We start from the raw sequence: 12,546 nt of genomic DNA on the forward strand, positions 1-12,546 counted from the left end.
CTTGCTTTTCAAAGTCCCACAGGCTATGCCGATGGGCACTCAGGCCTGGGAACGAGATTCCCCGCAGTGCCAAACCCTACCTTCCCCACAATGTGAAGCGGTCTCAGGACACGCGGGCCTTGCAAACTGAGGCAGAGAAGAGCTCAAATTATGACAACTATCCAACAGAGGGTCAAGGAAAGGCAGGCCCGCATTACGCTATTTCTCTGCACTGCTGAGTCTGAACTATTTCATACCAAACTTGCCCTGTTTTAAAGTAAGCAACGTAGCCAAAAATGTTACCCACAATTTTTTTTTTCTCTTTTTTCGCTGAGCCGGCAGCATGTGGGGGTTCCCAGGCCAGGGACTGAACCCCTGTCACAGCAGTGACCTGAACCACAGCAGTGACAAGGCCATATTCTTAACCCACTGCACCCCTGGGGAACTCTACCAACAAATATTACATAAACCAATATTGCCAACACAAACGGCAGTCCCTAGGGGGCCCCAGCTTCCACGAAGGACATTCAGTTGCTCTAACAGTCCACACTCCCTCCTGCCTCTGCCACAACACCCTCCTACATCCCTGTTTCCTTTCGCCCTCCTTTCTTTGCTCTCTTCCTTCCTTCCTTTCTTGCTTTAGGTCTTCTCAACTCAAACATCATCCACTCAATTACAAACTCCAAGAGCACGTTGTTTTTCTCAGCACTCAGCACAAAACTGTAACTATGTTGCTACCCCGGTAATTGTTTGCTTCCTGTCCTTTCCAACTGGAGTGAGTTCAGACACCACCTCAAACTTGCTCATTACCAGTTCTCCATCACAAAACACCACCAACTCGCCAAAAGGAAGGGCCTGGAACAAATTAAACTCTGAATTGCTGTTGAATGACTGGATGAGTGGAGGACACTCAAGCGTCATGCTTTCTTTTTCACGCCTTCAGGTCCATGACACACACCTGTGGTCACCACGCGCACACACACCCCCCACACACACACACACACATAGCCTCCACTGCACTCCTAATTCTAGCCTCCCTTAGCAAAACCCAGAGCTCTGGAGAATACAGGCTCCGCATGCAAATATGTGGCCCTGGACAGGCCATTCCCCCCCTTAACTAACCTGAGTTTCGGGGACACGACAGGGATCATGACAAGTCCCAGTGGAAATTTATACAAGAGCAAGAACCTGCATTTCTCCTCCGAACCCATCAAGGCCGCAGTTATGACTTGCTTCAAGTGTGTGTCCAGGCCCAGTCCGCGTCTACCTTGTTCACTGCCTTATCCCAGTCAAGGCATCCCCAGGCTTGTGCTGTGCCAGGCACACACCACACGTTACGTATTATTAGTGAAGTAAGTGAGTCCCCGCTCTGAGCAGGGGCTCACAGATGGCCCACAAGGGAACGCGGACCTTTTGGGTAAAAGCCCACTCCCGAGACACAGGCCCGCCTCCCACCTAGGCCCCACCACCCAGGGGAAGCCGGCCCCTAACCCCGCGCCGCGCAGGTACCGCTTGCACAGAGAAGCATCTTCGCAAGTGCCGCGCACGCCCTCGTCGTCCGCGTCCGGAGGGGAGGAAGAACAGCCGGTGAAAGACGGCCTCCTCAGGCTAGTGGCCATGGGCGTGGAGGGTGCGGAGGACTGCGTCTACCCGGGACATGGAAAAGGCTCGACGGACCCTGGGTGAAGAAGCGAGCCCCGGAGAAAGCAGGCGAGAGGAGCGGGTCTGCAACCGGCGCCGCCGGCGCGGCTCAGTGACGCCGCCCTCCGCAGCTGCGCCAGCAACCTTCCAGCGTCTCGGCGTCTTCGTCCGACAGGCTCCTTGGACAATTTCCCCGCCCCCTCAGCCCAGGGAGGCGCCCATTGGACAACTCCTTTGGCCCCGCCCACACAACCCGGAAGGTCAGGCGGCGAAGGGGCGGGACCTGAAATGGCCGCAAGGGAGCACCGCAAGCCCTTCTGGGAATCGAAGTCCTAGCGCTTTGGGACGCCACCGGGTTACTCAGGGCAGGTTATGAGCTTTTAGAAGTGTAATTAACTCAGGGCGGAAGAGCTGGCATAATCCTCAGCGTCGGGGCAAAGGGCAGAGAAGCCATCTGCAAAAACAAGTGCAGTGATAGAGTCAGTAGGAGCTGGCTCATTCTGCCGTTGAGTATATGTTTACTGAGTGCTGACTCTGTGGCAGGAACTGGGGGAAGAGCTTTGCACGCAAAGTCACCTCAGAAATGTGAAGAAAGGAACGTGTGGAAAAGGGATACCATGAAAACTGTGCAGCAGTGAAAACGAGTGAACTAGAGCTACCACTTCAAAGCATCCATAGTTGAATTGCAAATCATAATGCTCAGTGAAAAAAAAAAAGATAACATTTTTGTAAAGTTCAATCAAAGCAGAAGTAATGTTATTTAGAAAAACACGTATAGATGGTCAAATAATATTACAGACTAGTGTAGGACCTAGGGGTAAATCAGATATTAGGCTATGTGTGCCCTTTAGGGAGTGGAGAAAGTAGCACACTGGAGTGAAAAAGAATGGGGAAGAAGTCCATAGACACGTCCATAATTTCTCAAGGTGATGTGAGTTCATTTGTATCTATTTCACGATTACGCATTTGCAAGATGTTCATCGCATAGACTTTATGCTAGACTTACTATAAGCAATCTTCTAAATAAAATTCTGTTTGTATTCTCTATTTCACTATCTCTCAGAAGCAGGGAATGGATGTTCTCAAACTTGAAGAACCAAGGGTTACACACACAGGGAACATGAAGAAACAACAAAAACCCAGCACCCATACGGTGGGCCAAGATCAGTTATCAAATGCTGGCTGAGTATTCAATGAAGGAACAAGAGCTCATTGATAGCCCTGCATGCTGTGTAGTGTCCTCCCCTGGGCTGCGAGTCCATGTGACTTGTAAGCTGCTGTCCATCCCATCTTTTGGTGTCGAGGGTCCTGTGTTCAGCCAACCCCACAACTCTAAGTGGGAACCTCTCTCGGATAGACTGAAGGAGAGATGAGGAAAGCAATTGGCTTCACAAACAGGATGCCCTAACCTCAAGTGAGGGTACCTGGTCAGCTGTAACTACCTACTCTTTTGCTAGTTAACGGGTTTGCAAGGCAGGCGTTACTATCTGGGATGTGAGTGCCATTGGCTGGCCAGCTTGGGCTTTAGCTCATGATCTCTTGTCTCCAATGGCTGTTGCCATCTGTCCCACCCGAATGGCTCATTCTTGCCACTTAGGCAAAACCTATTGTGTCTTCTTTTGTTTTGTTTGGCCAGACCTATAGCACATGGAAATTTCTGGGCCAGAGATGGAACCCCCACCACAGCAGTGACCAAAGCCACTGCCATGACAATGACTGATTCTGAATCCCCTGAACCTCCTGGGAACTGCAGAAGCTTCTCTCAATTCACTTTGTCCCAAAGCAAGGTGACATCAGTGTGCCTTGTGTCTAACAGGAGGTCCCCCGAGGATCCTGCCTGAGACCAGTGACAACCCAACATCCTGAGTCGTGGGTGCTTGAGTTCCATTTCCCAGGTGTGACGCTAGGACTTTGGTCACTGCATCTATCCTGATTTCCATCACTGGCTGCATGGGGTAAGCAGGTGGACTCTCTTTAGGAAACTACCCCCAGCACAGGCCTGGAAGTCACCCCTCATGCTGTTCTGGCAAAGGCAGGATGTCACAAACCCAAGAAGACTGAAAAATGGCCCCCTGATTGCCTCCTGAGCCACTACAGTACAGCTAAGTTGGTGATGTTGCCTGTGTCCTGTGCTGCCTCCATCCCTTGGCAGAGTCATAGTGACACTATAGACGAGCTGCATCTGCAGCCTACTCTGCACCTTGAAGCAATGCCAGATGCATAACCCACTGAGCAGGTCCAGGGATTAAACCCACATCCTCAAGGAGACCATGTCAGGTTCATGGCCCACTTTGGCATAGTGGGAACTCGTATGCTATTACTTTAAATTAGCCCCCCTTGGGTCAGGCCCTTCTAACAACTGGCCCTGGAATCTGCCTAGATTGAAATCAACAGGGGCTCCCCTTAGTGCCTTTGGAGATGGCTTCCGTGAAGAGGTATTATCAGCTTCCTCTCCTGCTTCCTGGGTCTCTGGACCACCTGTGATGTCCATCAGATATCTGTGGGCTTCTGATGCAAGAAACTGCCCCTCTAGGCCCTGCCTCACATATGATCAGAGCAAGAATTGCTGGCCATGCCCTAGGCTTTACTGGAAATAGAGTCTCTCTCACAGATCCTGAGCTTCCAATACCCAGCTGCCCAGCACATCTTGAGTCATGGAGGCCACACCCCACAAGCTCAGTGTGGTCATTCAGGCCTCCTTGCTAGAGGATAGAGATGAAACCGGGCCCTCTGGCACATCCTACCTGTAGGTGGCCTGGCTTCCCATTTCTTCAGTCCATGGTCAGGTGCCACTGAGCCTGATGATGTCAGCGCTCCCCCAGACCCTCTGGAATCCACGGAGTGAACATCACTTAGGGCTCAGACACTTCATGTGGTTGAAGACCGCCTCTCCCTCTTGGTCAAGTGCCAGCTTCACTGCCTGGGGCAGGACTTCACCTCCTGCCTATAGGCTGTATCATCACCAAGGTTCACATTGGTGTCAAGGTATCTCAGAGTCTTTGGGGTATAACCCCTGAAATCCAGATTCAGTGGGAAGTCTTGCCTTGACACTTGGTAAAATCAGAGGGCCTCAAATGGCCCAAACTCCCTCCCTCTGCTCCCACAGGTAAGGGCCCCTAGTCCAACCACCCTCCGTATCCCAGAGACCAGGCACAACTTATCCCCAAGTCCCCAAGTAGGACCTCCAGTTCCCTGCCAGACTGGGAAATTCTTCAAACAAGCAAACCACACCCTCCTGCTGGGAACCAGAGTCACCTCCACTGTCTTATGACTCCAAAGTCTGCCCACTCCAGGACCTGCTTGTTCACTCCAGGCCCAAGGGAAAACTCCATGTGGCCCTGCATAGTATCACCGTGTCCTCCCCTAGACTATGAAAATGCCATGGGGATCATCCATTTAGTGTTTGGCCCTCCCCATCAGTTTTGTGTGGAAATACTCCTGCCCCAAGAGGTGAAGAGGAGAGAAATTGCACATTCCTGATCCTCACTTTTTGGAAGGCATGGTCCTGATATGATCTGACTGGCAATTATTGGGGTAAGAGTCTGTTTGAATTTGCAAGAAGTCATATGTGGCTGGAGGGTAGCCTGTGTGGGGATGACAAGCAGGCAGAAAGGCTCCAAAGGCCCTGGTTACTGGATTCAAGCTGGGACTCAAGGCAGTGGGGACCCAACAGCCACTTCAAGCAGGGAAGTAACATCAGATCTCCATGTGAGCAGTTTCACTCTCTGAGCAGTGAGCAATGTGGACTCAGGGAAGCCCAGGGACGGAACGAGCCACAGCAGGGAGGAGTCCACTCTTCTGGTCCATGGAAGAGGCAGGAAGGGAAGGAAATGAAGTGGACTTGATGGTTGATGGGATATAGAGTGGGGAGATGGAGAGCCATTGCGGCTCTGAGGGCTCTTGCTTGGGTGACAAGATGGACAGAGGTTTTGAGATGACAAAAGGATGAAGGAGGAGGAAGCAAGTTCCAAGGGAGGGTCCTGAGCTCCCTTAGGCCATGTGGATTTTGAGAAACCTGAGAAGAACCTGGTAGAGGCATCCAGCAGACACTCTGATAAATCAGTGTGGAGTCAGGAGAAGGGTGAGGTGGGAGGTGGGCATTCAGGTCATTGGCATCCAGGTGAAAGTCAAGTCAGGGGAGTGGAGGAGCTTCCCCTGAGACCACAGGGTGCATGAGAAGACACATATCAGACCATGGTCCCTGAGAGAACATATCTGAACATATCTGCTGCTGAATGAGGACAATGAGAAGTGTTTGCTTGTAGAGATGTGGGCAGCCTTCCGCTTAGGAAAGAGGCTAAAGCAAAAGCAGGATGGAAAAAAAATGAATTGGGGTCTTGGAAAAAGGCTGAATGGATAGTTTCCAGCACCCATCTTGTACTTTTGTGCTTTTCACCTTTTATTCTTGTACAATGAGTGTGCACGTGTGTATTTTATCATTTGAAACATTAACACAAGTTAGAGTTTTCACTCCCTATGGAATACATCAATACCTACTCGTTTTAAACAATGAAGGCATGGAGTTCCCTGGTGGCCCAGAAGGTTAAGGAACTTGCATTGTCACTGCTATGGGTGGCATGGATGAGCTCTCTGGCCTGGGTGCAGTCCAAACACAAAATGATAGGATTAGAAATACTATTGGAGGAGTTCCCGTCGTGGCGCAGTGGTTAACGAATCCGACTAGGAACCACGAGGTTGCGGGTTCGGTCCCTGCCCTTGCTCAGTGGGTTAACGATCCGGCATTGCCGTGAGCTGTGGTGTAGGTTGCAGACGCGGCTCGGATCCCGCATTGCTGTGGCTCTGGCGTAGGCCGGAGGCTACAGCTCCAATTCGACCCCTAGCCTGGGAACCTCCATATGCCGCAGGAGCGGCCCAAGAAATAGCAAAAAGACAAAAAAAAAAAAAAAAAAAAAAAGAAATACTATTGGAAGTACTCTTTGCTCACAGCCTGGAATCCCACCATCACCCTCTCATAGAAGAAGGAACCACTGCATGGGGAGTTCCTGCTGTAGCTCAGTGGTAACAAACCCAACCAGTACCCAGGAGGATGCAGGTGTGATCCCTGGCCTCGCTCAGTGGGTTAAGAGATCCAGCGTTGCTGTCCTCTGTGGTGTAGGGCTCAGACCCAGCTCACATCCCACGTTGCTGTGCCGTGGCATAGGCCAGCAGCGGTAGCTCCGAGTAGACCCCTGGCCTGGGAACATCCATACACTTTGGGTGTGGCCCTAAATGCCAAAATAAATGAATAAAGAAATAAATACCCACTGTGTTAACTGGGGTGACGGTGTCAAAGTCCTTAAAACACACTTTTTGAAGGAATTTATATGTTTATTTAACAGAGAAAAACTGAAGGGGGGGGGAACAGTGCATGGCTTTTCTAAAAGGCCATGTTGTGGTTTCTTTGAAGGGCTGTCTTCTCTGGCTAGAGAACCATCCGTTGCTTGGAAAGGTCTTTCAGCCCAGCGCCAGCATTCTTGCCAGTTGGCAGCAGCAAAGGTGGGTATGTGGGCGCCACATCAGTAATAGCATTTAAAAGAAGATGCCCAGACCCACCAGGCTCAGGTCCTGGAGGGTTAACCAGAGAGAGAGACAGAGAGCCCACTTTCACCTCTGGTTTTTTGGGTGTGGATCCAAGGGTAGTTTGAAGATGGAGTCGGATGTTCTGAGCTGGTTGTTTCCTTCCTGCTGCATTTGAACGTTTCGCACGAGAAGCAGAGGGTTTGAGTGGTGGCAAAGTGTGATGAGATTCTGTGTCTAGATATTTAACGAAAAGTTCTGAGAACGACGTCTTGGGCATTGCTGATTGCTGATTTGGTTCCAGAGGTGTCCTGGGGCCACTTTTGGATCCCAGCCACCTGGTCATCCATCTGGGACCACTGCTTTTCTCTTCATTCAGAAGCACCTGCATGGCTTCCCTCTTGATGCCCAGAGTGCTTCCGATTATCTGGAACACTTCAGGGCGCTGAGCTTTGGGTGTTTGAAAATAGCCCATGAAGAGATTCTTCATGAGGCTTTTATCGACTTTGCCTTCTGCGTCATTTCTTAAGTTCATCACTTTCTCTTGGAGGTTATCAAGCACTTCCTGTTGGACCGCGGTTTGCTTCTTCAGATCTCTAATTTGGTCTTCCTTCCCATGCAAGGCCGCCTGTGCTTTCTCCTGAAGTTTGTGAGCCGATAGGAGTTGGCCTTCAAGGTGCTCTGCCTTTGCCATCCATTCAGCCAGGACCGTCTTCATGTTCGCTAGTGCTTGTACAGCCTGCTTCTCTTGCTGTTGGGAGAGAGAAAGCTGCAGCTGAGTGTCCTCGCTCTGCTTGCAGATGACATGCAGTTGCTCCTTCAGGGATTCTCTCTGACAGCTCGCTTGCTGGCTGGCCTCTTCCAGGGCCCTGGAGGCCAGAAGGAGCTTTTCCTCCAAGGTGCTGACTCTCATACCCAGTTGAGCAGCTCTCTCCTCGGCCATCAATGTTTGGAGTTTACAGGACTTTTCTGAGTGGACAGCCTGGTGGCTCAATCTCTCCAGGTCCTTCTTGAAACTGAGTTCTTTTTCATGGAAGTGTTGAACCTGGCTCTGGAGGGCAGCGTTTTCCAATTGTTTCCTTTTCAAGAGCAGCATGGCTTCGTCTCTCTCTCTCTGAGTCAAAACGGTCTTCTCCTGTGTGGCTGTCAGGGCATTTAAAATCTGGCTCAGTTGCTCTGTGTTGCCATGCTCTTGCTCTTTCAGGAGATGCTCCAGAGCAAGAGCCTTCTCCTTGATGGTGACAATCTCTGAGTCCTTTTCTCTCAGCATCATGGAGAGCTGCACATTGGTCTCTTGCAGTGCTTGAGTTTCCATTTCCCTCTCCTTACACTTTTCTACTCTTTTTCCCTTTTCCTCTTGCAGTGTACACACATCGGCTTCCAAATGGACGACCCTTTCCCTGAGGTTGATCACGGCCTGCCTCAAAAGTTCATTTTCACGCACTTCACTCGTGCACCTGTCACTCAAAGAAAGGACATCATTGGTTTTTGCTTGGATGATGAGCTCTTTTTCCTTCAGTAAGGTTTGGAATTCATCCTGTTTATTCCAGAGCTGCTTCATTTCTGAATCTGTCTCTTCTCGTCGTTTCCTTTCGAGGTCGGCGCTGGCTGCGATGGAGTCAGACAGTCTCTGCTTATCTTCCTGGAGGGTTCTAATCATGGCATCTTTCTCCTCCAATACTTTTCTTAAGTCTCCTCCATCTTGTTCGAGCAATTGAGAAGACTCAGTCAACACATCGGATTTCCTGTCCTTGAGAGAGTCAGCTGACTCGGAAGGGAGAGATTGGGTGGAGGGCTGTGGTACAGTAAAGTCAAACTCCCCTTCAGAAAGGTCTCTGGAATGGCAGAGCTGCTCTAGGCTGAGCTGAAGTTGTGCTACTTGCTTCGCCATGTTTTTCAGTCTGATTTCATTGCCTTCCCAGTCTTGGATCGGGTCCGTGTACTTGGCTTGTTGCTTAGCATTCTTATCCTTGTGAATTAAATCCTGTATGTGAAGTTGTTGCAGCTCTCTCTGGAGTTGGGTTGCCTCCTGCTGCATATTCTGCGCTGAGGTCATCACGTGCTCTTTCCACTCTTGCATCCTCTTCACTTGTTGTTGGAACTGATCCCGTTGCCATAGCAGCTCCTCCACCTGACTCCTACCAACTCTGGTCACCTCATCCCCGTCCCTGGAGGTTTGCAGGATTGTCAGTAACGTCTGACATTTCTGATTTAAAGCATCGATTTCAATGTCTTTTTCTCGAATGAGGTGGGATAAATGCTGAAGCCTATCTTGAAACATGTCCTGACCACTGCTCTCAAATTGAGTGCAGAGTTTTGTATTTGCCTCTTGAAGTCTGACCAGGTCTACTTCTTTGGCAACAAGTACATCCATCATGTGGAAGTTTTCTCTCTTCAGATTGCTGTTTTCCCGAGTTTTCTCCTCTAAAACAGCTAAGATTTGGTCTCTTTCCCAAGCACATGCTTGTACTTGGAGATGAACCTGTGTGTTCTCTTGGCTGGAGGCTTCAGAGGATAAGTTCCTCGGAAGAGATTGTATCTCCAAATCGATACCTTGGGCTGGTTTTTCAGGGTTCAAGTTCTCTTCCATAGCACTATTGTTCTTATTGAAACTGCCTAGTGTTATGATCTCATTGTCAGCAGCAGACTGTGCTGGCTGATCTTTGGCTATGTCTTTCCATGATGTTGTCTGTGGAAGAACCTTGTTCTCGACACAACAGCACCCTCTTTCCCCTCATCCCCCGATTTCAAGGAAGAAGACGTACCTTCCTTCTTCATGGATTGAGGTACGTCTTGAGGTCCCTGCTCACTTCCCTTGCCCAACACCACTTTTGTCGCATTTGAGATGTGGCCTGTGAGGGAGGCCACACTACCACCCAGCTGCCCCAGGGAACTCCCTAAGCTGGAGCCAAGGGTCCCAAACCAGGTGGCCATTACAGCGGGTCATGGAACAGACCTGGTCCACTCGTACAAAGCGTCCCTTGCCGTCGGACAGTCCCGCAAAATGTCCCTGCACTGTTGCCAGCGCAAGGCTAAGAATCCAATCACAATGAGTGGTTTCTAGGCAACAACGTTCTGGCCTGAGACCTCACCAAGGGCCTGACTGCAGGGACCTGTCCCCCCACCCCTGCCCCCAGGCTCATCCCCACGTCTTTCTAGCCCAGGGCCTGGGCCTTTTCCCCACCTGTGTGGTTCTCTGGTGCCACTGTGCTGCTTTGGATTCCCTGGACCTGCGTCCAGCATCCCAGCCCTGTTGAAGGCGCCATCTCTGAGTGTGTGTTCACAGAAAATACTCCTTGCCTTTGTTTTTTTAAGTTTTACTTAATTGGATAAAACAGGAGTCCAGTTGATTTAGAATGTTGTGTTAGTTTCAGGTGTACAGAAATGTGATTTGTGTTCTATACATAGATATATATCCCCACACACTCAGGTAGAAATCCTGTTTCAGGGTATTTTCTCTTACAGGTTATTTCAAACTACTGAGTATAGTTCCCTGTTCTACACAGTAGGAACTTGCTGTTTCTCTATTTTATACAGTATACTCTGTAGCTATTAATTCCCTTTCCCTTTTTTACTAAGTGGAATCATATGGCCCTCCCTGTCCTGCAGCTTGTGAGTCTCACGCCACAGCATTTTTTAAGTCAATGTAAAAGGCACACAGTGACCTGCATCCCTGTAAAGAGTAAAGTCAGTGCATTTTGACAGAAGTCCACACCTGCGCATCAGTGTGGACCCTTATAAAGACACTGACTCTTTCCATCACCCAAAAGCACCTCTCCACTTCCAAGTCTGCACTCCTCCCCCATCTGACCCTACTTGGGGGTCTAGTCCCACGGAGGAGTTTTGGCGGTTCTTGGACGTCATGTATGGGTTTCCCACCGTCCACATATTTGTGTCTGCTTTTATCACTTTGTGTTTGAGATGTCACCTGGGAAGTGAGTTAAATATCACTGGAACAGGCGATTGCTGAGTAAAAGGACATGGAGGTCATCTAGTGAGTGGCCCATTGGGCTTTGATCCTCTAAGCTTTGGGAGTCAAGCAAACCTACTGGGGGGATTGAGGGACTCCAAGGTGAGGGCCGGGCTTGCAGTACCCTGGCTAGTGGCCTCACAGTGCCAGTTTCTCCTGGTCGGATGGTCAGTGCAAGAGGAGAGCTGCAAGTGAACTGACAAGGTTTGGGCCATGTGCTGGGGAGCCCCCACTGCCACCTTGGCCAGTGATTGATGTAGGAGCTCCAGGCACTAACCCCACCTCCCCCATGCCCCTATTCTGCACAGCAGAGGCCTGGTGGGCCTCAGCCAGGAAGAAGCATTTCCACCACATGAAGCTGCTAGCCAACCAGAATGTGGGCAGGGGAGTTCACTGAGCCAGAGGGCCCCATGCTGGGATAAAGAATAAGGCTGGGCACCTGGCTCTGGGCCCTTGCTTGGTCCCTGAGACCCTCTGGATGAGGAGGGGCTGCACCTCCCTGCTCCCAACATCTGGAGACCCCAGTGACCCACAGAGCATTGCCCTCCTAGGACTGGACCTGCTCTCTGTACTCTCCAGCCCCATCTGGCAGGGGTCTCTGATGGACAAAGACCTTCTTATCCAGTGAGCTGATGAGGGACAGAATAGCTACTGTAGGGCGAGTTATGCCTACATGCCTCTACACTATACCATTTTTCTTGGTCTAAGTCTGCAAGAAATCTGGAGAAGTGCATGTAGCCACTATGGTCAAGTGTCTAAGCTGATAGAAGGACTAAGAAAAGTCTGTAGAAAGAAAGAAAGAGAGAAAGGAGGAAGGAAGGAAGGGAAAATGCAGTGAGTATGATACCTGTAGGGAGAAGTTTTGGCCATAAACTTCCAGCCCAGGAAGCAAACACCAGAACCTTGGTGTTTTGCTTCTGCCACTAATTACCCCCAGGCTTTCTTTCCTGTGAGGGTCATTACACCTGCCCTTGAACCCTAATGGTGCAGTGGAGGAAAGCCATGAGAGAATGACTCCAAAGGGGCTTTGCATCATACAACCATTACCCAGCCCTGCAAATCACCAAATCTTACTGAAGACTGTTATGGGGACAATAAAACCTTGCATTATAGTCCACATGACAAACACACATGTTCCTTGTGTCAGCAGTTCCTTCACTGGTAGAACTTTTTGCCCTGCTATATTGCCACAGACACAGAGAGAAACGTGCCCAAAGATTTTGACTTGAACCCTGGTTGTAGCAACAAAAGGTGGGAAACAACCCCAATGTCTCCACTAGGGCCCTGGTGAGTTCAAGGACAGGGCTGAGGGGTGGTGTGTTGGGGGTGGGTGGCCTCAAACAGGGGTGGGAACAGGCTGACATGCACCATGTTTGAATATATATATATATATATATATATATATATATATATATATATATATATTTAAAGTTTCTGAG

The 12,546-nt window shown here is 50.0% G+C and overlaps 1 protein-coding gene and 1 pseudogene across 4 annotated transcripts in view; both read right to left on the reverse strand.

Annotated features, from left to right (window-relative positions):
* Positions 1-1,793, reverse strand: part of LOC110255326 (leucine carboxyl methyltransferase 1) — a 45,061-nt gene extending 43,268 nt beyond the window's left edge. For all 4 annotated transcript variants that reach the window (XR_014840439.1, XM_085017170.1, XM_021086455.2 and 1 more), the window contains exon 1: positions 1,489-1,793. Coding sequence is in view for 2 of the 4 variants with exons in the window: in XM_021086454.2 (XP_020942113.1) it covers positions 1,489-1,598 (110 nt within the window). In the remaining 2 variants the exon portion in view is untranslated. The remainder of the gene's footprint in view (positions 1-1,488) is intronic.
* Positions 1,794-2,017: 224 nt separating this feature from the next.
* Positions 2,018-11,001, reverse strand: LOC146404457 (thyroid receptor-interacting protein 11 pseudogene; annotated as a pseudogene).
* Between the last annotated feature and the right edge of the window lie 1,545 nt (positions 11,002-12,546).

The sequence above is a fragment of the Sus scrofa genome, chromosome 3 (assembly GCF_054392235.1).
Source record: "Sus scrofa isolate SSC_HxYL_T2T_F1_AM1 chromosome 3, Sscrofa_HxYL_maternal_Yorkshire_Landrace_v2.0, whole genome shotgun sequence".
In the NCBI taxonomy this organism is placed as follows: domain Eukaryota; kingdom Metazoa; phylum Chordata; class Mammalia; order Artiodactyla; family Suidae; genus Sus; species Sus scrofa.